Consider the following 27,354-nt stretch of genomic DNA (forward strand, 5'->3'; position numbering starts at 1 on the left):
GCTCTGCCTGCCTGATCCCATCCGACAGTAGAGCTGATACCGCACTAATCCCCGCAAGTTTGGGACTAATGAACTAACTGCTGGGCTGCTGCCACGGAGCTTGGTCCCAAACTATACTGTACTTCACACTCGATTTATTCTCCAGATGGCGAGACTGCGCAGCCCTGCCGCGAGGGACCACCTCTTCCACTGGAGTGTAAAAGTGGACGGATGTTGTTTTCTTTGCAGATTTGATAATTCAGAGCTAGAAACTCATGAGGATGCTTAGTTATTAGGTTTAATGGGTGCCAGTGGCAATGTGCGTATTCCCATTTTTAATTTTGGTGTCTGTGTGTTTGGGTAGCAATGGATTTGTCAGCAATGCTGCATCACCTTTATCTTCACCAGTTGGCGTAGCTGCACGTGGTGATGAACCTCTTCCTGTGTCCTCCTCACAGTTAAACAGAAGGGGTGCTAAAGTAGCCACCCTGACCAACCTTCTTTTTCCCTCAGTGAGCTTTCCAGCACAAGTTGCAAATTTAGAGTATTTTAATATGTCACTATTTACCATGAAGCTCTCTGTTGTCTATCTCTCTTGCTCAGTTTGATAAAGAATCCAATTCACATGGGACCCAAGGAGGATACCACTATCCCAAGCTACCTGAGCATGAAATATTTTACTTAATGATTGAATTTATTTCTTTACCAGCTACTCTTTCATGACAAAGTGTTACCTGATGTTGTAGTTCTCATGTGAAGAACAGAGCAAATATTTTTCTCAGCATTCCTTAAAAATTCTACTTTTCCCATTCTTGGCAGTAAGGATGTGATTGTATCAATGACTACCTTTTTTTCTGTTATAATGTCAAAGTAGTTTACCTGGGTTAGGATTTTAGCTTTTGTGTAAATTCTGCAATAAGAGGAGCATCTACATTTCCCTGCTTAGTGAGCCATAAAGGGGTCTCCCTTTTCTCCATATTTTTAATACATTTGGTGAAAGGTTTTAGTATATATATTTTTTTATTTCCCCACGTAATGTTTTAGTGAAAACCTTTATGGGAACCTGATACTCCCTACTAACATGAGTTGGAATTCCTCTATTGTAGGAAGGATAGGCACTGAGTCAGCCCCCTCACAAACTCTGGCTTTGGCAGCCAGGTCCCCTCAGTTTGTTCCACAATTAAAAACATAAATTGATTCTTGCTGTGGAAACTATAGTGACTAGAAGTATTATATCATGGGAAGGAAACGTTTCCATTCCTGGGGTATCTAGGCAGACAGATCTAAAAGATAGCGGTTCTAAGAAAACGCATAAATTCTCAACCCAACAGATGGTATGGGTGTGTTAACTAACATAGCAACATATTTTCTATTAAAATATGGGAAAAAACAACAACCCCCTCCCCATGTTTGTTGGTTGGTATAAATTCAGTGAAGTTGTTGGTTATTTTTGGGATACGTACCAGAGGGCTGCACATTTAGTTTATGTAAATTGATAACAGCAACAGCCTGTTAATAAGTGTTTTGTATGGAAATATACCTAGAAAGACACGATCTGTCTTTTTTGGGAAGGGATTTTGCAGATTGAGGAGAAAAATACATATGAGATGGTCTAGTGATCATTATTATATTCTGAAAAAAAATCATAACAAATTAGGCTGCAAGTTTGCTGGAGATGTGCCTTCAGCTGGAATCGAGTGCTGCCTTAGAGGATACTTTGGAAAGATCTGTCTTTTGCAAATTACATCGGTGTATGCTGAAATGGTGATAATCAGACTTTAATCAAAAGGATAAATTGGTTTGGAGTGCGTTTTTAAGCTACCCTTCTGCATCATATCCAGAAAGTTTCAGCCCAGCCCTAGAAACCTATTACCCTGGATCAGAGGAGGAAAACATAGGGGATTTGTATTTCCCGGCATTGGCATCATATGGTTGGGTTTACCTTATTTGGAAGAGCCATTTCAGACAGCCATGCACCAGAGCTGTCTTCCAGCTGGATGTGCTTGTACGTGCTTGCCTGCATCTTTATGTGGCTTTCCTAATGGCCCCAGACAGAGTCCATTCACAGCAGTTCAAATGTTTTGGGTTGCATTTTCCAGAGATTACCTCTGAAGGCGCCCCCTGATCGCAGCCCAGGGATACGTACATGGGTGCCTTGTTCCTGTCTGTCCGATTAACGGGCATATGCTCCCAGCCTTCAGAGGAGCACGGCTAGTAGCCCCAAGCTGGGGGCTGTTCGCTTCAGATTTCATTAACTTTCTGCTTCATTATTCCTTCCTTTTAACCAGTTAGAGCCACCAATTGCTTTTCTCTAAACTTACCCTAATTATCAGGGGTCCCAGTCCTGTAAATCAGTACACTGCAGAGCTGTCTTAAACTGGCCTGGGAGACCGTGTTCTCATCGGTCCTGACAACTGTAAGCTACTGTTCCCTCACACTGTTTAACTCAGACCACATTGGGAAACCACCTCTGCCCTTCTTGCCAGCAGAGGTTTGCATCCGTCTGGTTTAAATCTACTGTCATGTGCTCTCTGGCTGATTTGTAATAGCCTGGATATTAACTTTGATGATTTCTTGTTGTTGTTGTTTTCCCTCCTTGAGTTTGCCTGTTTTCTTGAAAAGCATCTCTATTCAGCAACTGCATATTGTTAAAGTCATTCCTGAGCCTCCATGAGTCAGGAGCTTTAAAGTTTTATTAGCCCCATAAAAACTCTTCACAAATGAAATGACTTTTGATAAGTGTGCATTTTGACAATGCAAATTTGTTAGGGGCTGTTGGTGAGTGGAAGGAATTTGGGGTTGAAACTTCAGTTGGCAGGAAGCAGGGAGCCCAGCACCTTCCTTCGACCCCTACCCAGGCCAAGAAATGCATTTCATTTCAAAAGAGCATGCCAGTATTCTTCATGCAAATCAACTATTAAACAGATTTGTGAATTTACATTCACAAAAATAGCAAACAACCAGCGGAAGTGTGTGTCTTTGGAGATTTTATTTTGTGCCAACAGAATACCCTTTTATGTGGTCTGAGAAAAACCTTGGAGTTATTTCAGTGTTGTTTTTATGTGCAAGTTGTGAATTCTATTTCTGCCTTTAATGCACTTTGAACACATGTTCAGCACTAGCAGATACCAAAAATCTTGCTTTCTGCAAGTGGTAGAAACCCCATGCATTGAATTTACCAGTTACAAAGAAACAGTGAGGAGGAAGGTAAAATTGTGAGGTTCTGGTGATGACTGCTTCAATAAAGTCCAAGAGTGACAGACGTTTTGGGGACACCACTATACTGGCTGTGTAGCTTTTCCCTGTGTCATTTCAACAAGTTTTCTTCTCAGTGCCTTTTTCTGTCAACAGAAAATATGCTTTCTTTTTCTTTTCTTGTGCATCTGAACTTATATATTGTAGAGCAAAGCAAGACTGACCATCGTGAAAATGCTTGAAGAGTTTGACTTTGGCCATGCTGAAAAGTGTGTCAGGATAAACTCTGTGTCCAGCGGTCTTGCAGAAGAAGATTTAGAGGTTATTTTGCAATCCAAGACCCTTCCTTCAAGCATGATGCTGCCAAAGGTTGAAAATGTTGAAGAAATAAGATGGGTGAGTACCAACAGCACAGTAGCTTTTGACTGAAGCTGTTGGGCCAAGTTCACAAAGGTGCAGAGCTGAATGACTGTGAGTTGAGAGGAAGGCTGCAAATACCACGATGCTGTTGCTTGGCTGAGGTAATTGGAAGTGCATCCACTTAAATGTGTGTGTGATGGGCCGTATAAAAAGCATATATGGAACATGTTTATAAAGAAAACCAGGTGTATTTCTCCTACAGCTGACAAAGAACCAATATTGCTGTCAGAATATATTATCAAAAGTAGAAGAGTAAGTGCCTGACTCTTCTCAGACTACCCTAACAAGCAAAATTATTGTCTGTCCAAGAGCCTTAGTTATGTGCATTGGAAGCAGGAGGTGGAAAACCATGTTAGCAACATATGAAAAAATGGGTTGGGGGGAAGGTCACTCCTTGGGGCAACTGGAGGAACAAACAGGAAGCTTTTAACTAGTGTTTTTAATTAGCACAGATATTATTTCCTGAACAGTTCACTACTTCTTCCTTTTTAATTGCTGACAGGTGTGTTTGTGTTTCACAACTGACTTTTCAGCCAATAAAAACCTGAAATGTAAATGGTTGGCATGTCAAATTACTTAAGAAAACTTTGAAATAGGCCTAATTATGCTATAATTGTTTTAATTGACAAAAAAGAGGGATATTTGTTTGGATAGAGCATTATTGCTGTAACACATCAGTAAAGGAATAATGCTTAATTATTCACTTCATATTTTTGCAAACCGCTGGCTGAGCAACTAGCACGCGTGCAAGCTGTGATGAAAGGCAGGCAGGCGTATTAGGATCTATTTTAATCTCAGCATCTAACCTTGATCAAGCCATTGAGCTGGGCCTGGGCACACAATGGAGCACAGCCCCAGAGCTGAGTGTGTGACCGGGCCCATCCGTTCTGCGGCGCTGCCCCTTCGTCTCCGCCACTTGCCATGGAGGGTTCGCCATCCCCTTCCACCAACGGGTAATTAAATTAACCAGAGTGCACCTCTCAGGGTTTACAGCCATGGAAGTGTTAGATGTAACTTGTCAGTGATGAATATTCATGATACCAAAATGGCAGAGCCCTTGCTGCCACCAAGTAGCTTTTGCAGGGAGATGGGATGCCAGGGCTGTTTGTCCCCTCATCCTCTTCCACCTTCCCCCTCGCTAACTTTTATTTCCATCATGGAAAACAAGCCAGCCCCAGAAGCTTCTGCCTCATTGTCCTTCTTTTGCTTCGCTCTCTCTTTGCCCAACCTTTGCACACAAAGAACATACTCTGCCTAACGCTGCTCCCTTCTTTTTCCAGCCTCCAAAAATTCACTCCAGCATGATTTTTCAGCCTCCCAGAAGCTGTTTCTTTCCCCCCATGCACACCCGCTCCCCCCCTTCATTTTTATTTATGTGCAGCAGAAAACCTGGAGGCTGATGCACAACTAAAAGATGGGCTTACTTGTTTTCTTTTGTGTGAGAATCTCTTGCTTTCCTTTTGTCCCTAGTGTGGGTACTTGTTTGACTGGCATGGCTTATTGGACTATAACAAGCGTAACTCTCCCTCCTTTGTGGCGGGACAATTCTCCCACAAATCCCGACCAGTGTGCATTCTTCCCGACACACTATTGGGTGTGCACTGGAATTGAAAGAATTGCTGAGGCCTTGCTATTTCATCCCCTCCCCAAGCTTTGTGGGTTTTTTTTTTCCTCCGCCTTCTTTTTTTTTTTTTCCCTTTCTCCCTGAAATGAACACTTTACCAGGCCGGAAACATTTAATCGTCTCCTTTAGAAAAAAAAAAATTAATTGAAACTTCTCCACTCGTTACCTTTTGTATTGGTGCTTATTGCAAATCTTTTACAAGGCAGAGGAAGGGAGGCAATATTTAATTAAATGTGCTATTTTTTTTTTTTTTTTTTTTTTTTGCTTTACCTTCAAAAAAAAAAGATAGCAAGAATAATTCCAGGAGTGTGACTTTTAAAATAAAACAGGAACTCTGCTCTTTAACATACACTTAAAATATACACACTCTTTTTACTTTTTTTTCCCCCTTAAAAAAATAAAAATCAGATAGGAGTCTAAAGAAGATATGTTGATATCATTATATTGCCTTATTTTCTTCACTTCCTTTGGTGAACTTTACTGTTTTCTGCCACTGTAGTAACCTGCCATACTGTACAGATTGAATTGAATTGATTTTTTTCCCTCCTTGTGCTTTTTTGAGTGGAATTCTCTTCATTAAAGAAAAGTTACCAAGAGGGCCATGGTGGTAGTGCAGAGCAGAGATGGGAGGGCAGAATTCTTCATCGGAGAAAGCTGTGATTTATTTTGGCCTAATTGTAAAGTTACTGCAAATTGCTGGAAAGCGCTTTTTTTTTCCAAGATCTGGGTGATTAGATTTTCCTTCTTTTGGGGAGGGGTGGTGGGGGGAAGCTAAAAGGGGAAATAACACCTCTAATCCAGCTTCTGGTAAATAGGCTGCCAGCTTTTAAAATGAGTTTCCTTTCTATTAGTCAGAATATTATGCTAAGCCTTAAGCATTAGTTTTTTATGTTGCCATAGCAGCCTTATTCCTGCAGGGTTGTGACCTGCGATGATTACAGTACAAAGCTTATAGGGTCTTGAAACCCCCTTTGAAGATGAAAAGTCTTTGATGGTTTATATTTATGCAAATCTCTTAGATATGATTTACCCAACTGAGACTGAATGGAGAGATGATTAAAATTCCCTTTCCTTTGATATCCATTAATAGTCGAATATTCCTTAAATTTAAAATATATGCATATGTGATTTTTGTCTTTATTTACTAACATTTTTGCAGTACCTGCAATATGTTTATCTTGACGCAAATTACTCGATCAGGACAGATATAATACATTTACAATATAGAGCTGAAGGTTTTTCCCCCTTTTTTTTTTCCCTTTTTTTTTTTTTTTTCCCTTTTGAAAGGGGAAAAATCTGTGCAAGAGCTTTTGTATGTTTCCAGATGATAGATTTTGGAATTTGGGCTACCCCACTGGCAGCTCAGAGCTAGCTGTGAACTGGTCTCATGGAAAAAATTGGCAAGCTTTGGTCTTCAAAGAATTAAACTTCCTTTTTAAGGCCTTCCTAGGTAAGCTAAAAAATTATGAAGAAAAGCCTATTGAACAAAAGGGTAACGGTGCCGTAATGAATAATACGGATGCCACTTAGAAGGCTGGGGAGCGCTTCCAGTGATGGCAGTGCTGGACCTGAAACAAAACCGGACCTCAGGTACAGCAGCACTTCATTGTTTTCCAGAGCCCACAGATTTGCATTTCACTAAGCCAGGGTGAGAGGTGCTAAGCTTGGATTTTTTTATTTTTTTTTTTCCCCTTGCAAACCAGCCTCCAAATTTAGAAATGTATGGGAATGCTGCAGTTTCAAATCACAGGCCTTGTTAAAAGCTGTTTTAATTTTTTTAGTTATGAGGTTTAGGGGTGGGGAGGGGTATTTGTTGCAGTCAGGTGAATATTTGCCATTTTGTGTATACATGTAGACTGTTCTTTTTTTTCCCCTCTGATAGCTCATTCTATCTAGTTTTAGTTTTCAGACAAATTCTTACATCACCTTAAGGGCCGAACACTTGTAGAGCCAATGAATTTTATCCCCTTTGTGGAAACTGCAATGGGCTTGCTCAATTTTAAGGTAAGAAAGTCTTGAAGTGTTCATATTTTGCCATCTCAGCAAACAAGGATAAGCAGAATACTCCTCAGTCTCTCCCTAATTTCACCAAGGAAAAGAGGTTAAAAAATACAAAACATATCATTCAATCCCCAAAAACATTTGCACATTTAACTCTGATATTTGTATTTTAAAGGCCTTCATAAATTTAAAATATTCCAGTGGCAGAACAGTCCACATCAAATAACAAAACCTCTCTTCATTCATTATTGTTTTGAACACACTTGGAGTGGAAACAGGCCTCTCCAAAGATTTGGAATACTCAGAGTTGCAGGCTATTTAGTAGCTGTCAGATGCAACTTTTTTATAACACTTAGCTTGAAATAAGAGTTAATCATCATTTCACTGTTGCTAAACTTTCATCCTTATAATCGTTTCTACTAATAACATTACAACCAAATTCCATGTTATCATTTCTTTGTGTGTATTATGGAGTGTTTAATGCTAAAATTAGAAACAGAACTAACTTTGAAAATATCTGAAGAACATGCTCATTTTTTAGGATAATTTTAGATCAAATCTAATTCAGAAATTTCATTTTAGTATAAATCACTCTCCAACCCTTACTATCGAGTCCAGGTTTTTCAGAAAGGCAAGGCAACGTGGTAATGAAATGGAAGAAGTCGTGCATGCACAAGGAACTCTGCATTCCCCTCCCAAGCTCTAAGGGAAAAGTTTCAGACCAGCTGAGGACACACAGATCAGAAGTACCTCCAGAAGTACCTCACAGGCAGCCAGATCGTTTGATACAGCCATTTATCTTGCAGCACACACCAACCTATCTGCAAGCATGATAAAGCAGTAACCAAATGGACACGCAAACCGGTGTGCAAACACAGAATTAAATCCTATATTAAACCACTGAGGTTTTTCTTCACCTACAGTATTTTATAGTGGAGGTTTAATGTTGCAGTTGCTGATGCTGGCAGGAGAGTTCCCTTTTAAAGAACACTCTGTTAAGGAATAATTCTGTGTCCCATCAGCTGCCATAGAAGAGCACCCGTTAGTAGAGCTGGTAATTACATGTCTCTCTCCATGTACCTTAGCCTTGTAAGATACTAATAATATCCAAACATCAATAAAAATAGCAATACTACTCTCCTCATGAAAAAAGCTACAGCAGCAAATTTTTTTTTTTATTTGAATGCTTTTCTTCAACACTTGTTGCATATTTAAGTTCCTTAGCTTATTTTTAGTTATATGTAGCTGGAGACTTTAAATTGGCAATCCTTCTATCCTGTAAGAAACTTAAAATAATTGTAAACCATTCATATTATTTATTTCATAAAAGAGATTCTGATTTTTATTTCTGTTTCTCATGCAAATATATTAGGTGTCAAACTAACCAAATTTAATGCTTTTTGTTTGTTTTTACACAATATTTGCCAAATATTTTGTTTCATATTGTTACATAAATAGCTGAAGTAGTGGGCACAGTAACACTCGGGGCATAATGCAAACCAGAAGGTGGGGAACCTGTTACTGATGTCCTGTATTTGCTATCTGGGTGCTTAGAGAAAGCAAAATACTTTTTTCTTTTTCATTGAGTCATTTTTTAAAGCACTGTGCATTGTCAAGCATTTACAGTGTCTTTGCTTAATAGAAGCAATATTCTCTGAAGAATTCTGGTAACACTGAGTTTCTGTAATATCCTCTGTAGTCTCTCTGCATCCTGCTTTTCTGTAGACGTTAATACTCTGTTCTCATTTGAAGGCTGTCTGTGAAGAAGCACTGAGAACAGGATCCCAGGCTGGCTTTCATTTGGATGCAGTTGTCTTTGGAGGAGAGGATTTCCGTGCCAGCATAGGTTGTTACTTGCCTCTTTGCTATAAATGTTTATGTATGGCATTTGCATTAGAGAAGCCTGTGAAAATTCTGACAGCAATAATTAAACTAATGACATTTGAGCCTGCATGTTAGGTTTTCATTTCTCTCCTTAGTTTATTTTCAGTGCAGAATGTACCACTGGCAATTTAAAACATGGTCCTTGTGTTACAGGCCCCCGAGACTTTCTTACGCTTCTTGCCAGTCAGTACCAAAACTTAGTAAAAAAAATAAAAATAACAAAACAAAAAAAACCTGTTGAGTCACTGAAAAAATTTTAAAATATCATATCTATAAAAAACATTCACATGTTTTTAGAACTAAATTTGAAAGTCCTGAAATTCTGGTGTCCGCTTCACCACTTCGTTACATACAACTGTCACTCAGGCTTTTGACATCAAGCACAAATACTCTCCTGCTACATTTTGGTTTTATAAGTTTATTTTAAAGATGTCACATGTCAATACAGCCACATATTCACATGAAAGCACTATTAGTCTTCCTAAAAAATAAAAAGTGCTTCACCATTTCTTTTATAAGAGGGCACTTCTGATTTAAAGGTAAAACATAAAAGCACGAGCTATGAACTTCTACATTAAAAATAAGTATGTTAATGTAAAAATCAGTATGGCTTGACTAAAATATTCCTTACAGACTGAAAATCTGTATCTAAATAGTTACCTTATGGTTATTATTGTTATTATTTTTTTCCCACTAGCCTTCACATGAGTACGTTCCTTAGCTGGTAGCCTGTGAGCACATGAAGTCTCATGAATACTTCTGCTTCTTCTCAGAAGTCATTTACCATCAATTTTTCATTCAAATACTAAAGCTTAAATATTCAGCTTAGGACATCAGTTGTGACAAGAATCAGAACCAAGGAAAGTGCAATTCTATTCTCAGTGTGAATTTTTTAACCATTTAGTTGGACCCAGTATATCAATTTTAGTAAAGCTTCTCCTGCTGTAATGCTTCTCACTGTACATGCAATAAATAGTAAAATCAAATCATTACTTTCATTTCAGCCAAGTCAGCAGTCCTTACCAGACAAAGCTGCCACTGACTTCAGGCTTTCGACTTCCGATTTAAACGAAATCAAAATCTGAATGTGTAAGCTAGTGTTTAAAAGGACATTATTTTTTATTTTTTGCTAAAGCAGTTTACTTTTTTTTCCTCCGAAGGGTATAATTTTGACTCTATAGTATAGCCTGACACCCCTCTTCTATTTTATAAATCAATTAAATAGAATCTCAACATTTCCTTTTTTTTTTAACATAAGAAATATTTGAAACAGAAAGGTTTAAAACACTCTTGTCATCTTTTCTTTGTTCTTGCTATTTTCTTAGGTGCAACAAGCAGTAAGGAAACTCACGATATTCTATATGCCAGGCAAAAAATAATAGTGACAGCAAAGGCATTTGGCCTTCAAGCAATAGACCTTGTTTACATTGATTTCCACGATGAAGATGGGCTCCGCAGGCAGTCGAGGGAAGGTGCCTCAATGGGATTCACTGGTACGACTTTCTGACAATGTCTCAAAAGAGCCCGGGTCTTGTCCGTTTTAAATGCGTTATTTTTAACTTAGACAAATAACTTGATTTTTGTTTCAGGTCATTTATTGAAAAACTGATTGGTATCAAGTACTCCTATGTTTATTGCAATCTTAAATATTGCAGCTGGAAATTTTGCCTGAAAAGTCCCAGGCTGCTTTTTAAAATCGCATGCCATGAAGCGTGTGACTGGTTTTGAAGAGAAGTTGGGGTAGAGGCTGTGCAGTGATTCCTCCCTTCACAGAGCACAGGAAAGGCAATACTGTACTCTGCAATGGCTCCTCCACAACTGGAGCCCTTTCTCTTTGTCTGAACAACAGCAGCAGTCAAAAAATACTTTTTTTGCCAAAAAAAATTGAGAAGTAAATCTCATATGCTAACTGCTAGGGGAAAGTTATTTCCTTATTGTTTTCTTTGGTTGGTTTTTCATCTCCTGGCTTTCCCCCCCTCAAGTGCTGGTGACACCTACGGGTATTGGCAGACAGCAAGAGCAGCAGGCTCCTTGCCCCACAGTCCTGTAATGCAGCCTGTTACCCAGTGATTGGTGTACCAGGTCACTCAGACACCTCGTTGGGACAGTGCAAAGACTGGGGGGTTGCAACAGAAGTCAGCCATTTGACATATGCATTAGAGAATTCTAACACACAGAATGAACAGTACATTCTTTTTCCCTGACCACCATCCAGAATACACATATGAGAATAGTACATCCCTTAGATTTTTGTTACCAAAAGCGTGGGTCCTGGCAATGCTACTTAGCAAACTGGTTTTACAGTTAGCTGCATATGATATCTTAAAGCACCAAACAAAAAAATAAGTGCAATTTTAAGTGACCTTGGCATGCCAGTGAAAGAACAGCAATCAATGCTTTTCAGCACAAACTCTGCTCTACTGTCTGTTGAACTCTGACATTTGCAAACCCAAGTATTGTTTTGGAGGTGAAATGGTTAGCTCCTCTCAGCTATATTATCCACAGCCATGTGGACTTCCACCCCTCCCTCAGCTGCCTTTGAAGTTGGGAAAATAACAGAGCTGCTGAATGGTAGCACCTGCTGACGGCTACCTAGTCTCAAGCAATATTTTCTATCTTAAGGAAAGGCTTGATTTTTGAAAAAACATAAACATCTGAACCTCCTGTTGACAGAAGATGGAGTTGCAGGTGCCTAGCACCTTTGAGAGCACTTTTTTTGAATGCTTAATGCACATTTAAATGCTTATCTGAGGCTGCCAATTTAGGAAATTTAGAAATGCTCAGCATAACCAATGCTGATGGTGATTTGGACTCCACTGACTTTATGGTGGAAGTTGTCTGACCTTAGAACAGGGTCCAGACAGAAGACAAATAAAAAGGTCATGTAGCAATTTAGGGTGCAAAATTACTTTTTATCTTGGCTGTACATGTGTCATACTTGCCTTTCCATACAAGGATTAAGATCTGTGAAAAATACAGATTTTATTAAGGTGCAGTCACAGCACCTGCCCTTTGCCTCCTGCCTTTCTGCAGCTATCATCAACAGATTTCCAAAATTCAGCAAACAACCTGACAATCAGTCCAACTGTAATTAGAGATGGGGCAATACTGACTCTACTGATTTGGTGTGGAATTAAAAAATTAAAATCTGTTTAAACTAAAATAAAACAGCATTTTTCCTTTTCTTCTGCAAAAAGAAAAAGATGTTTTAGGTCAATCTAAAATATTTTACTTGTTCTTTGGTTTTTGCTCTCAGTTTATCTAATATTTTTATAATCTTTCCTGCTTATTTTGATTAAAACAAAATATAATTTCAAAACTGATAGCAAAATCATGTTTTTTCCAAACCTATACAAGTGGTTTTTTCCAAATTTATGGAAGTGAAAAATTTTAACATTTCAAATTTCTTATTCATCTCAGAAAATTACAAATGGGCCTTCGCCTAATCCATGATCTTGTATAAAGCAGAAGTATGCTCATTGCATTTGCCACTGACAGTTCTCTGATAATGTGAAATTACTGAAATGTCACCCTAATAACAAGTTCAGAATGTGCAGTTCTTCTTATTTTTAAATATAAGATCCCTCCCTGCTACTTTTAAAATAAAGAATCAAAAACTTTGAAATCAACAGAACTAAAATGAGCTAAGTCTTGCAAATTGCTCTCATAGCTGGAGAACATTCTCTTATTTGCATGAACAGGGCTGAACTCACCACCCTCCAAAGCAATGCACATCCAAAATATTCAGCAGTTATATGTCCTTAGATGTACCCATATTAGGCCAGTAAAATTGCCCTTAATGTAATCAAATAGCTTCCCTCGAGATTAAGCAAGCAAAATAATATAATGAAGAATTTATCAGGTATTTAAATATTATTGCAAAGCTCATGGCTTATTGCAGCCAAGTTTTCCAATTATCTGAAAATCAGCCTGGTTTTCCTTTATGTATAAACATAAAATCAAACGTTTTCAAATGTAATTCAGCCAAATTAATAGCCCTTTCATATTTATTTTTATAAAAATGTATATATATTTATATATATTCATAGACATTCATCAAGATGTTTTACACTACCTGTGGACTTTAAATCACTGTGTTGCCTATACAAATGGGTTAGGTTTTGGGAATGTTTATGTAAAAAATGAGGTAAACCCCTTGCCATAAGCTTTAACAGCTGACTTAGTCATTATAAAAAGTCCTGTGCTACATGCTGAGAAAGCAGATATAAACACGAAACAGTCGAAGTGTCCTCTCTTTTTCAGTCTTTTGTAGAAGACTAAAATGACACCATCATACACTTACCTAAAAGACTTGACAAGTATTGATTTAAAACACAATATATCAAGTGGTACTGTAAAAAGGATTTCGTGGTCATAAATTTTAATGTCTTCCAATTTTGCACTCTCTCAGTAACTTGTCAATAACAACAATTCTGTTTAAAATATTTACTTCGTTCCTGCATGGCATTATGCCTTTATACAGTTATTTGGATAAATAGTCTGTGACAAAAATCAACCAAGTGCTATAAATCAAAAGTTACATTATATTCTCCCTAAATTGTTCAGTAGTGTTTTAATGATTAAAAGCATAGTTTACTACTATAGGTACTTTTATCAAAAGCAAGTCTTTTTACAGAAATGTTTTACACTTTAAAAAACTACATATATGTATTTTTAATTTTGTTATAATTAGAGATTGACTTGAAATACAATTTAAAATATACTCAACACTTTTTTCAGAAAGTTAAAATCCTTAGGATTTTTCAAGAAATTGTTGTACACATTTCAATTTTGGAATTAATGGTTTAGCTATGGAGAATTTGTTGTAGCACAAATAAAGAACATCATCAGCTTATTAATTATGACATTTTATTAATATGACTAAAAAACCTCTGAGTAGACCTAAGATAAAACACATTAGTTTAAAAAAAATATTTGTGAAATTTCTTTCAAAAATTATAGTTCCCAACGGGATTTAAATTTTTACCTATATTTAAGGTATTTTAAAAATAGTTGTGATATTGAAATTTCAAACTAATATTTGCATGCCTGTAAAATCATAAACTAAATGTTGCTTAACAAGAGATTAAATTGAGTTACTTATGGCTTTTTAGCAAAGGAAAGTAGCAATACTAAAGGACTACTATATCTTTGCTCATTTAATTAAGTAGTGTTTCTTTGTACTCCAGGTTATCACTCAGACCCACTGCAGTCTGATGAAAGTAATCCCAGGGATTTTTGCAGTGGTTATTCCATTGAAAATAGGTGTAGTCCTGCGCTTATGCACGAGATTCCTCAGATGCAGTGATGGGCTGATTGCTAAAGCACAGCTGCCTTGGTGTCAGTAAGAACAGGGGAGCAGACCCCGTTGTGCAGGAAAGCTCCTTAGGTCCTGACACTTCCAACTTTTCCTGGCAAAGTGCAAACACCTCTCTCCGCAAGAGGCGGCGGCGGGGCTGTGGGACCCTCGGTCTGCGGGGCACTGCTCACTTGCTGGCAGCTTTGCAGGATCAGGCTCATCCCTCCAACTAGTTTTGTTGTCTGGCACCGAGGAGAGTCGTTTATTCCGAAGGAAGCTGGGAATTACGGTAGCCTCTCTTTATTAATATGCCTTAAAAGCAAACCACAGAAATCACACCGGTCTGTGAAATTCCCATAGAAACGGACTAATAACGTCAAACGCTGCACTTCTTAAAGTGTCAAACAAATTAGACATGTATTTGTTTTAAGGCAGCTAAATTCAATCACAGATTAAAACGGATTATGTGGCTGTCTATTCACGTTTGAAAATCTCTAGTGAAAAAGACAACATCTATTTTTATTTTCTTAACTTATGTTTATACAAGAAAGGATTAAAAAAACTGCTTCATAAAACCTCAGGGCACTGCTGGTGGTTGTTTGCTATACCAATGACTAAATAAATATTGCAGCCTACCTGCAACAACAGTTTAAACAACATCGAGGATTATATGATGCTAAGCCAATACTGAGAATTTAGGGAATGATCCTTAGGGTGCTGGTAACTTTTCAGCCCTCTTGATCTCTTGCCATCTTCTTTGGATCTCATTTTCTGAACACACTTTAATTCAACTTATTTAACAGTGGCTGGAGCTGTTGTTTATATAGTCAAATTCAGAGATGCATTATACTTAATTGTTACTGACTGCTCAAGACAAGCAATTGCACCTGTAACGACTGAGGGAAGATGTATGGATCAAAATGGGGAGGGAAGAGAAAGAATCATGGGTTCTTTCAAACTATACTAAATGCAAGCATAGCACAAGGTATTCTTGCTCTTAAAATAATCAGTCCAAAAGCTGTCTGCCTGTTTTCCAGTTTTAAAAATAAAAGAAACCAAGTAAAATAATTAGTTAGCAAGAAAGTCTGCAAGGCATACGAGAGCCTCAAGTGGTTGGAACATTTTGCTTGAACATCTGTTTGTCGATGCATGATTCTGGTGTTATTAATCTTTTTTGTAGGTAAGCAGGTGATTCACCCCAACCAAATCGCTGTTGTCCAGGAACAGTTCTCTCCGAGCCCTGAAAAAATAAAGTGGGCACAAGAACTGATTTCTGCTTTTGAAGAACATCAGCGATTAGGCAAGGTAAATATTTTGTTAATATGCCATAGTGAAACCAAATTTGAATAATATTTGAGATTTAGAAAGGTCAGTGATGGCTCTTTGCTTTTATCTTATGAAGTGTAGTGTAACTAAGAGTATTGTTTGTGAAATCTGTCTCTCAATAGTGTATATTATAAATTTATCACTTCCCAATATATTTAGAAATAAAATGACTATCTTTTCCTTCCTCCCCATTTTAACTTTAATTCTTTGATTACACAGCCTTTTGAGTACCTGCAGGTATCTACAGCATCGGAAAATTAAAATTGCATCTCCATTATGCCGCAGAATCACAGTGTTACTGTCAGAGGAAAATATTTGCAACCAAAAGTCAGGTAGCCTGGCAGAGGATTCAGACTGCTTGCACAGGCATCATTTATTGAAAGAAATAAATCAATTAGCCTTCGGTTTCTAAAAGAATCTCTATGTTGTTACACCTGTTTCATTTTTGGGGGTTTGATCCCTCAAACACGCCCAGTAGTAACTGAATGTACTTTTGAGTGAAACTGCTTGCAGATTGTAGTTCTTAATCATTAAAAATAGGAATGTTTTATGTGCATTTGCAGCAATTGCTGGACCTGAATTTTGGATAGAGTAGAAAGCAAATTAACACTAGAATATGATTGTTCCTAATTTAGTGCATCATTGAGTCTCACGTTTCCTGCTCTGTGGGTTTCTGCTATGTAAATATTGCGGTGGTGATGCACAATCTGTCTCCACTTTGTGCCAGTAATACTTAAATTAGGGGTCGCCTGAAGGAAGATTTTATGCTAGTTGCGGCATTGTCAGTTAATTATCTTAAAGGTTATTTGCTACAATCCAGTTTGCCTCTTTTTGAAAGAAAAAAAAAAAGTTGCAGCCAAACATGTTTATCTTAGTCTCAGCCAAGCCTGGGCTAGTTAAAAAGGAAAGTCACGATGTCAGAATGGGGAGTGCAGATGAGTGGGAATGGTTCACACGTGCTTGTGTAGGAGACAAATCCCTCTGGTCAAGAAGTTCATCTATAAGACTGTGCATAGGGTCCCACTTTCACTGGGGCCATATAAATGTTTTCTGCACATTTTTTTCCACTTTTTGGTGGATTAGAAAAAATTGGGATGTCTGCCTTCCCTGTTCCCCTGCATTTCTGATACTGTGGATGTTGTGCATTAAAAGTGCTGCAAAGGTCAAAACAGAAATTATGCTTTCTTCTCGGAGTTAAAGTGTGACAAGGTATTTGCTATTGCTCTGCCCTTCTCCTGTGCTGGGCTATTGCATCCCCTTTGTGGTACCTGGCTGTCTGCAGTACAGCCATGACTATGCTGTTTGGGTGCTGTCCAGAGCAGTGATTTCAGGGTCACTATCAGGATAATGTACGCTTGGATCTCTTTGTTCTCTCCCCCTCAATTTTGAAATGTAGCTCTCTTCATGCAAACAATATAGAAATAGAAAATACGTGCCTGGTTTTGCCCATTATTCTGATTTACAAGGCTTGGCTCCCTCACAAAAGGCATCGTTACAAACATACTGCTGGTGCAAATGTGTAGGCAGGTACATGCAGCACGAGAAAAGTCAAATGACTTATGCAGCCAAGTATTTTTTATGATGTGTTTAATACTATTCATTCAGCTGAGTTTAGTGTCAGAAACTCATCTAAGGAAAACCTCTGTCATATGAACAGTCAACTCGGAGACTGGACCAAATTTAACTCTAGTCCCAGTATCACACAATCATTAAGCCAAACATGCTTAATATTGAATAATTTAATGTTAGGCAAGTGTTACTCTTTAGATTTATTTTGAAGCTGCTATTTTACTGACATAATGCTGAGGTTTTTTGTTTAAATCAGCCATTCAGGGGGGGTTTATTTGGGTTTGGGGGATTTGTTTTCTCTTCATAAATGCTTTTAAAATATGTTATAAGCTTCTGTAATCAGCTGCAAGAGCAAATTTGCTGAGGGTTTGTGGTGCAGACTATTTTTTTAACCAACCAGGTTGCATGCTTCGTATATTTTTGCATGTAGCCATTTATCAATAAAAAAGGACTGGCAGGTTAATATGTCAACTTCTGGATCCCGTAATACTGTCGTATTACTGGATTTTATAACAAAATTGGAAAAATAGTAATGCTGGAAACTCATTAACTGAGTTCCTAATTTGCTATTATGACTGCGTCAGTGAGAAGAGCTTGGACGGTCTGATTACTTAATTTTTTTTCCAAAGCAAACATATCTCACTGAGGGATCCTCTCGCTCCACATCCTAACGACATGCTAAAATGTGAGTAATAACTCTTCCCCTACCACCTCCTGGCAAATGCTCCACACAGCGGTTTCAGTAATCCTCGTGTCCTAATGAAACACCTCTTCTGTTTTCCTTTCCCTTTTATTATAGTAAAGTGCTCATGTCAGTAAGGCTAAAAATATAGCTGTGGTTAATATGGTTGGGACTTGCATGGTTTTACCATGTTATTAATCAAAGTTGAAAGCCTGGAAAAAATAAATGTGAGGGATTTGTGCAGCTGTTTGTGTGGTAGATAAGTTACTGTTCTGCAGTCTCTGGGATCATAGTTTGCTAATAATTTGGTTTAAACTTTGATGCCCTTAGTTAACAATATTTTGTATTAAAATACAGTAGTAAGCTTTTATAATCTACTCCAATTTGAGACCTAAAATTACCATAATAATATTCTTTTGAAAGAAGGCTGAACCAGGCTGCTTCATCCTGGACACTGAAATGCTTTGCCATAGTAGCCCCCAAATGTGAGTACTGAGGTAAGGAAAAATTAAGGATCTCAAAATTAGAGATTCTGTGGCAGTGTCCAAACAGAAGGAAATTAGAGAGCTAACCAGCTAGCCAGGGTATTTGGGCTTGCCTTACAGACATAGTCCTGTTTGAGGGGTAGCTTTGGTTTGCTTTCTAGGTTGTTTTGTTTGTGGGGCTGTTCTTTACATTTCTAATCCACATAAAAATGGCCTATCTAGGAAATAAACTGTAATGCTGTATTTTGAACAAGCAGAAACAAACATTGAAAAAGTACATTTTGTACTTTATTCAACTATTTATTAAGTGCTCTCTTTTGTCTAAAACTTTGAGATCTAAAACTGGAAAGTGCTTAAAAAGAAAAGTGTTATTTCCAGGTAATTTCAATATTTTTCCAGTAGAACTGCATTACTAGAGGGTATAATTTTCAAAATTTAAATATTCATCCTAAAGAAAGCAGGTGTAGCTGTCGGAAAGTCTAAATACAAGATTTTAAAAAAAGTGATAAACATGATTCCAGTCTAAAGGACAGTTTCTGTTAGAAATTTCTAAAGCATTTGCACTACATTAAACAGGGAAGTGACCTTATAAATACAGATTAACTGAATCTAAGGGGGTAGAGTGAATGGGAGAAGTTATTAGCCTATTTTAAGAAGAATATCTGATTTCTAGCAATGAGGACATAATAGTCTTTACTATTTAGGTAATTCCTGATTTTTGCATTGCCAGTACACTGGATACAGGTCTGTAGCTCTTCTGTAAGTAGTTAGTGTTTATATATGACAAAAATGTAAGACATTGAAAATGCATTTTTAAGCCACCCAATGTGTAAATACATCAGGCACAATATCATTACTGAAACTGAATCTTCCCAAATTGCCTTACTTTTAAATGAAATTCAAACATAAGGAAAAACAGAAGAAAAAGTAAAAGGTTTATTGCACATTTATCTCACTTATTAATTGACAAATTATTTCAAAGCACCCACATATTAAACTGAGGAATAACTAAATGCTACTGCCAAGGTCACTCGTCAGGTAAGGATTGTTTAGAATTAAGGTAAGTATATCACAAACCCACGTTGTAATATGGGTTGAATATTTAAATCCCATAGAGCAAATCTAGAGAAACACTTGTACATGCCACATACAAATGCACAGAGTGTTTTTAAGAAGACTTTTAGCATATGTTTCTTGCATTATATTCTGTGCCATTGTATATCATGTCCCCAGCAGCTGAGGAATAATATATTTGAACTCCAGTGATTTGGCAAACTATACAGTTTCATTTACGGACCTTTCCAGGATTATGAAAAATCTTAGGAATGCATTTATTTACACAGCATCAACCCAACAAAGGAATGGAAATTTCCAGCAGTGACTCTCTTATAATGCTCTTTGTTTAGGAAAAGCTACCCCAAGCCACTGTATCTTAGAGACAACGCACCCTCGTGCTTCGGCCAGCTCCAGCTTCCACCGCCTTACAGGGAGGTCTCTCCCAGCCTTCTTCCCTCTCCCGGCTGTGCCATGGACCCCAGGAGGGCTCCCCAGCCAAGTGGGATCCACCCAATCTCAATCCAGCCCCTGGTTGCTAGGAAAGTGAGACCACGTCCAAGGGGAGCCTCTTGGAAGGGATGCACGGGAGCATCCCTCTGGCATGGGGCTGTACCAAACCACATCAATCCACAGGGATTATATTGCACTTTACAGGGCATTATATTTGGGGGCTTTATGTAGAGCTGGGAGTGAGGGAGTAGCCCAGGCTCCCCCTCCCCTTGCCCAGGACAGACTGCTGAGTTTCGAAGTGCCACCAACCAAGCTGGGTCCCATCCCAGGGCGACAGTGGCAGCACAAGGTAACTCTGTGTGTTCTGGGCTACAGTGCTGTCAGCCCTCCCTCCAAGGGCACAGGGCATGTGCTGTCCTTTATGTTGATTAGGCAATGTGCATTCCTTTCACTGCAGAGTGGAGGATTCAGGAATTTGTGATAAATTGCCACCTTTAAGGAGCACCAGCCCTAAGAATTCTAGGCTCAGGTGCATCTCTATGCAAAGATGAAGAGTGCTGGTGGGATTTAAGCATGGGCCATGGGTTATGTTGTTTATGTTTTTTAAAGTGGCCAAATGGAATTTTAATGTCAAAACTGAGATCAAGAGAGCTCATGTTAGTACTCAAAATTTCTTTATACATTTTCAGTATTTGAAAAATGCTCTATAAATGTGTTTTGTGTCATGGTTGAAGGATTTTCTCTTAGAAAGATCCATCTGGGGCAAATTTTGAACCTGTACAATAGAGCAGAAGGGGCTGTATTAGCTAATTGCTTGTGCTATGCTGGTTCCTACATTGGTGCAATCAGTCCTGAGGGAGTTATGCCAGGTGGGGAGAGAAGGAGACAGATTTTACTACACAGGGCTGCAAAAGCTTCTAAGCAGGGCAGAAACTCATACAAAAACATTTTCTTGCCAGCTTCTTCCCTTTCCACTCCCCAGCAGGCATTTGGTGGCTCTTAATCTGTTTTCCTCCACTCATTAAAGACCTGTGTCCAAAAGGCAGAGGGAGAAGGACTTGGATGGCACATTGATATTTCCCGCGGGGAGAAGTTTCACCATGAGCCGGGAGCAGGATAGATCTGTGTGCCTCCATAGCCTTTCCACCTGAGGCAGCCCCTGGAGGAGGCAGCTGCTGCAGTCCCAGGGGGCACAGGCCCTGCAGAGGATGGCACCTCTCTGGGCTCCTCCTCAGCAAGGCACAGCTCCCCCATCCTTGTCGGCTCAAGGAGGTAAACGCAGGGTGAATTGCTTTTGGAAGGGCCGTGCTGTGTCGGCACATTCCCAGTGCAGGCGATGCTTTGCTGTGAGCATGGAGTGGGAACACACCCAGCACTGCAGACACCTGCCCACCATCGTGCCAAAACCTGCTCTGCACCAAGCAACCCACCAAGGCAACTACCCACCTCCAAAATCCCTGTTTAAATGCATTAATGAGAGCTCATGAGCCTCATTTCAATTTCCAAAGCAGGATCTAACTAGAGAGGTAATGTTCTGACCAGATGGCTCTTTTTAAGCCTTACTGAGGGAATTCAGAAGCCTGTACAGCCAAAATATTGTTTCAGTTAATTTAAGTAGCAGCAGTCTTGCTGCCTTTTCACTCCTCTCTGTGCTAGCCAGCTTTTTCAGGGACCTGGAGTAGCTCTCTGCAAAAGCTCTGTCAGTTGAAATAGAGAATCCCAGTAAAAAATGGCTGTTCAATCCTGTTCATAAAATGAATCTGAACTTAGAAAAAACACAGAATACAAAAATATGGGCAACTCCATGCTTGCTGGTAGAACAAGCCTCACTATTATTTTTCTCAACTCCATCATATTTTACAGCTACCTTTCCCTTTGGTATCAAATGCTGTCTATGTGCCCTGTAGTAATTTACTTTCAGATTGAATTTTCTAGTTTATATTTAACGAATTGCTTCCATTACTATAAGCCTTAAGTTAATTCCAAATTACTAAATGAAGGGTACCTGAGGATCCTAAAGTCTTAATATCTGTTACTTTTCACTTTTCCATATAATAACCATGAATCTTCACTAGGGAGGAAAAAATGCATGGTTGGATAGGCTGTTTGTCCAGGAAGCTGCTTTTGTGCTATAAAATAAAGATTTGCTTGGCAGCAGCAAGTGTGCTCTCTAGGATTCTTCCGTTCCCAATACAATATAAGACAGAGAATTAAAAACAGTGGACAATATTCCTGATTTTTAGAACTTTCCTCCGCTTCTTTAATTTTAATCCTTCCTTCTTTAGAGGAGCACACAGGAAGGCAGCAACCACAATGAGAAGGTAACTAAAGAAAATGCAAGGACAGCAATAAAAAACCCTCATATCTGCCTCTCATTCAGGGATCTTAAATAGATTGTTTGTTCAGGCAGAGGGAGAGACTTTGGTGGCCTGAGGAGTTTCTGGAGCTGGACCAAGTAGCATCTCCAGGCCTACCCCAGCTGAAAGGGCTATCCCTGGTGGTTCAGGCAGCTTGGGGGACTGTAAGATGGAAAAACAGCTTGTCTGGTTTACACAGCAGGGCAAAACCCTTACATATGGGCTGGAAACAGTAATGCCAGGTGGAGAAGAAATGAAGGACCTTGTAGGTCCTTGTTCTTCATCTTTCCTGCCCCACTGTGGACTTGAAGGATCACAAAGTCCTTTCTACCTGTTGAGCTTTAGAAAGGGTTTCTTCTGTCAGAGTTCTTGCACTGCTGCTCAGGAGTTATTTGAGGCAAAAATCAATCTCTATTTCATGTGGTTGTTGCTCTTTCTTTCTTGACCTTTTGTGTCCTTCCATCTGCTCCTAGAGGCAGAAGTGTATCTCAAACAAACAGGCCTGCTTCTGGCTTTACAAACTGATTTATCCTCTGAACTCACTGACTGCTTCTACTCCAGTGGAAGATTACACTGGCAAAAAGAAACAAAAGTTGTGATTTCTAATGTTTTCTACATATCAGCAAAAAGGCTACAGAAACTTAGTGGTAACTTTGCAGAATTCCCTCCCCATGCTTTGAGATCAGAGACTCACTGAGTCTCCTCTTGCCAAGGTATCTTTGACAAACCTTTTCAGGGATCATTTCTGTTCCCCAAAGACTTTGTGTACAAGTGTCTTTCCACCCATAATGTTGTTACAGAAAAGGGGTGAATGTGAAAGGGTCCAGAGGAGAGGCTGTGGAAATACGTAGCCCAAAAAGCTTTGTCCCTACAGCTCACTGCCTGTGAAGTCTTCAGTTTGTCAAATGTGACTGCTCTGGTTATTTGGGCATTTCTTACCTACTGCAAAGACACTTAAAGAAAGCCAGAGGTATGTGTGAGCCTGCTCTGGAGGCAGGATAGGCCTGAGCAAAGAGAGAGAAGCATTATCTTTTCACAGTCTGGAACATACTCTCAGTTGACCCAGATTTCACTGAACACCTCCTAGCAGCTCACTAACCTTTGGAAGTTCATTGTGAGAAGGTAGAATCATGACCCAGCTCTTAATGACAGCTCTTTGGCTACAACTTGCAGAAGAAAAAAATTAATTAAACCAGCATTCAGCACCATCACAGCTGTTAGCTCTTGACTTCCCCAAAAATATGGTCTCAACCTTCTGTTTCAAGAGAAATCATTCCTTTGTACTGAGGATAATCACTCCTCCCCCAGGCACAGACCCAACACCATTTGCTGTGACCAGGCTCCTCTTCTCTTTGTTCATTACCTGTATGCAAATCCAAGCGTTCTTTTTAAGCCCCAAAGCAAAGACTTCCAAATTTCCTCTGCAGGGAGTCACTTAAACAACGTGTGTTTTCATTAATCCCTGGGGAATTATCTTCCTGAATGCCATGCTTTTTAGGGGGAGCCTTTGCCATCCACCTGCTCACTTCCCTCCTCAGAAGACCAAACGTGCCCTGCTTGCAGAACACAAAACTCTTATTTCCTTATAACAGCTAATATTGCACAGGATTAGAGGGAATGTTCTCAGACCCAAGCAGATTTTAGTGCATTTATTCCTTGTAATTTTGGTGTCTCCAAATTACTACATTTCCATGTAGTGGGCATCTGCTCACGAGTGCCAACACAGGTCACCGGGGTTGGAAGGGATTTACATAATTTCTTGTTTACACAATGGCTGTATTCACACACAGCCTCTGGCCCATGATACCAGAGCAGTGTGGGAGCTGTGTTTGACTCATGACATCTCCTAATGATGCAGGGGGTGGAGGAGAGAAGAGTGGCGGCTTGTTGGTCCCCTTATGGCCATTTCCCCCACGTCCGAGATGCACATCCCCTCCAAAGACAGCCCAGTAGGACAAGGAGATAACCAGACTGCCACACACTCTGCAGGGATTTGGTCTGCCAAGGAAAGTATCGCAAAATTGTTGAGAAAAGTAACTGGGAAAAAAACAAAATCTTTATCAGTGGGGCAGTGCTTCTAACTCTGTGACAGCAGAGTACTGTCCTAGGACCTCCCCTCACTTGTGAGACTGTCATACAATCAGTAGTCCCCTTAGTAGAAGAGGGGTTTTGGCAATCCATAAGCATTAGATAAACCCTACTTTAGACCCATACTTAATTCAAAATTCAGCAGCAAGTGATTTCTTGTCCATATTGCAGTTTCCTGGAACATTATCTTGTCCTGCTTTTCCTTTTTTTCCACTGCTTTAGCTACCCAGAATGTCCCCAATACCAAAGCCTTACCTATTCACCAGGATTCCCTAGCACCTTCAAGCCTATTATCTAAGTAGCCTGACTGGATTCCCAGAGTAAGCTGCTTTTGAAAAAAATCAGCTGTCTCTACACAGTGGCCTAGACTGTATGTATGTATGGACACACACAAATAAACCTAGCACTATTAGCTATATTCTTTTATCTGATGTAAGACAACTGGGTTTTTCTTTCTGCTGTAGACAAGCTATGACCTTAATGTAACCTATATAAGTATCTTTGAGAAAATCCTGGCAATTGTCACGTGGGAGTTGAAGTTGTTGGCTACATGTATGCTGAGATCAAGGCATCAAATCAAAGGTGTATTAGCAAAGGCTGGACACTGATTGAGTGGACAATGGCAGTGGTTCTAAAAATAGAGCACACATTTCTCAAAACCAATGCTCATGCTTGTAATCCCATCTTCCAACAGACAGGGAGCCAGTAGACTTTTCAGAATTTACAGGAGGTATTTGGTACTTCAAAATTTACGTAATTCCTATGTCTGAGAAAAACCAATCTTCGTATTCAGTACCAATGCAGGTAATTGATTAATAGATTACAGTGGTCTAAGAGCTGAGGGTCTGCAGTAACCCTCTTAGTGAGCTCACTGCTCACTAAGGATGGATGTGGTTAGAGGCACAGGTAACTACAGATGGAGTAAATGCTGAGGAAAAAGCTGTGAGCATTCCCAGATGCAAGAGTACATCTAATTCTTCTGTATTGCCAACCAAAGGGGACTAGTTTGTCTGATCATTGTCCCACATGTCCCAGAACAATTACTGTTTGACTTTAATTAACTCAAGTACTTTATAATACACAACTCAGTAATAATTGTGTCACATTATTATGAGGTGCCTTAAATGTTCTGTATCATGATAGTTTTATCCTGCTTATTTTCCTCCTTAATCCAGTGGAACATAAAGAAAAAAAATATGGTGAGAGTAAAATCCCATGTAACATTGTGTATCATATACAAAGGTTTTAGTACCAATGTAGAAGTAAAAAACTTTACATTCCCTGATCCTATGGAAAAACATAAGGGTACCTGACTTGCCATCCTCTCTATTCCCTGTGTAGTCAAAGTCAACACAATTCCATATATAACACAATTCCATTATACCCATGATAAACACTAGTGCCTGTATCATTTCTTCCCCTCTCCTGGTTCCAACAGAAAATATTGATTCCCATATAACACTGAAATCATGGACCTTGAATCCTGTCCATTTAACTTCTAGAGTTTACCTAGAAAAGTAAAATGCTTCTTGCCACTAAAAAGCAGAATTACTCTGGTTATGAAATGGTCTTACAGATTCACCAAGCTCTTGACTATTCCCAAAGGTTTCACAGAGTAAATATTCCTGAATACAGGAGAAGGTCTTCATGTTCTAGGAAACACTGCATTGATGTGTTATTCTTTTGCCATGGCAAATGGCAGCCCAATGCTGAGACTCCTTCTGTGACTTGATACATGTCATTTCTTATAGGTAAAGGAAATCTTTAAGGAAGACATATAGATATAACAAGAGCCATGTTCGAGATCCATGGCAGCATGCAGCCAAGGTTGTATTCTAAGCTGTCAAAGAAGAGTCCTCAATTACATATTGAACTTTGTTAGGTCTGAGCTGTGCTGGAGTGGCTGCATTTATCTAAAAGGAAGTTCAAGCATAAAATCTGCCAGACTGGTGTGTCACAAAGTTTGGTTCTGCATCTCTTCAGTCTCTCCACAACCACCTGGAAATTTGTTGCATTTGTTATTCTTATTGCACAACTGATTTGCCCTCCTTTATCACAAGCCTGTATCTTCGTGTCCTGACCTGTGAAAATTACTGTTCTCTGTCAGCTATGCCTTATGGCTTCTCTTGCCTGTAAGCTGGATCCTTGCTTCACTTGGAGCTGATCATTCTGAATTCCCATTTTTCCAAGGCCATTATTTGCCATTACTTTCTGAGGAAAAAAAACCAAAACACCTAGCAGCCTAGCAGCTGTCTATAATTTTAATTCACTTGCAGCTGTTTTCTATATTTGCCAAATCTTTTTTCCATCCTCACAGCACTTTAGGATATACTGAAATTTTAAGCAGAGCTGTTAAGACCTTATTCAACTTGGCCTGCATCTTGCATAAATTGCTGCTAGTTTCTAAAAATGCTACTACTGTCCTAATAGAGCATTAGATGTCATTGTGAATAATACATCATGCCAGAAGGAGAAACCTTGAGTCTTTCCTTGCTTGTCAGTCAGTTGGGAAGGACTTTTAGATAGTCTGCATGATGACCCAAACAGGGAACACTGCCCATTCACTTTCTTCTTGATTCCTCCTTGGTACTCTGCCCTGACAGAGCTGTAGAGCAATCAGGCTGAGGGAGTACAGACACTTTGTACTTACAAACCCTTCTGCTGTGCTGTGCTGCCTTCACAGCTGTACAGCGTGGAGCAGCCAAAGTGCCCTTACAGCTCTCATACACTGCAGACTGGTGAGTGCCTATTTCTCACAGGCCTTGGCCTTCAGCACGTTCTCTGTGTGCCTGCAAGAAGGATGGCACTGAATGGGCACAGCAGAATCTGTGCAGCATTGCTTTAAACAGGGGCACAGTCTTTAGCTCACAAATCTGCCTGTTCCTCAGTAGTGCTGCACTTCCAGTCTGCTGTCTGGTGAGTGCCACTGCTGTCCTCCA

General features: G+C 39.3%; 1 protein-coding gene across 4 annotated transcripts in view; it reads left to right on the forward strand.

Moving 5' to 3' along the window:
- CLYBL (citramalyl-CoA lyase) overlaps window positions 1–27,354 on the forward strand; it is a 162,590-nt gene that overhangs the window by 131,228 nt on the left and 4,008 nt on the right. For 2 of the 4 annotated variants that reach the window (XM_056496112.1, XM_056496122.1), the window contains exons 3-7: window positions 3,382–3,570; window positions 7,121–7,222; window positions 8,972–9,065; window positions 10,429–10,596; window positions 15,583–15,707. In XM_056496112.1, the coding sequence (XP_056352087.1) occupies window positions 3,382–3,570; window positions 7,121–7,222; window positions 8,972–9,065; window positions 10,429–10,596; window positions 15,583–15,707 (678 nt within the window). Of the gene's footprint in view, window positions 1–3,381; window positions 3,571–7,120; window positions 7,223–8,971; window positions 9,066–10,428; window positions 10,597–15,582; window positions 15,708–17,926; window positions 17,983–27,354 lie in introns of all 4 variants that reach the window. The other 2 variants (XM_056496129.1, XM_056496135.1) reach the window with 2 other exon arrangements.

The sequence above is a fragment of the Oenanthe melanoleuca genome, chromosome 1 (genome assembly GCF_029582105.1).
Source record: "Oenanthe melanoleuca isolate GR-GAL-2019-014 chromosome 1, OMel1.0, whole genome shotgun sequence".
In the NCBI taxonomy this organism is placed as follows: domain Eukaryota; kingdom Metazoa; phylum Chordata; class Aves; order Passeriformes; family Muscicapidae; genus Oenanthe; species Oenanthe melanoleuca.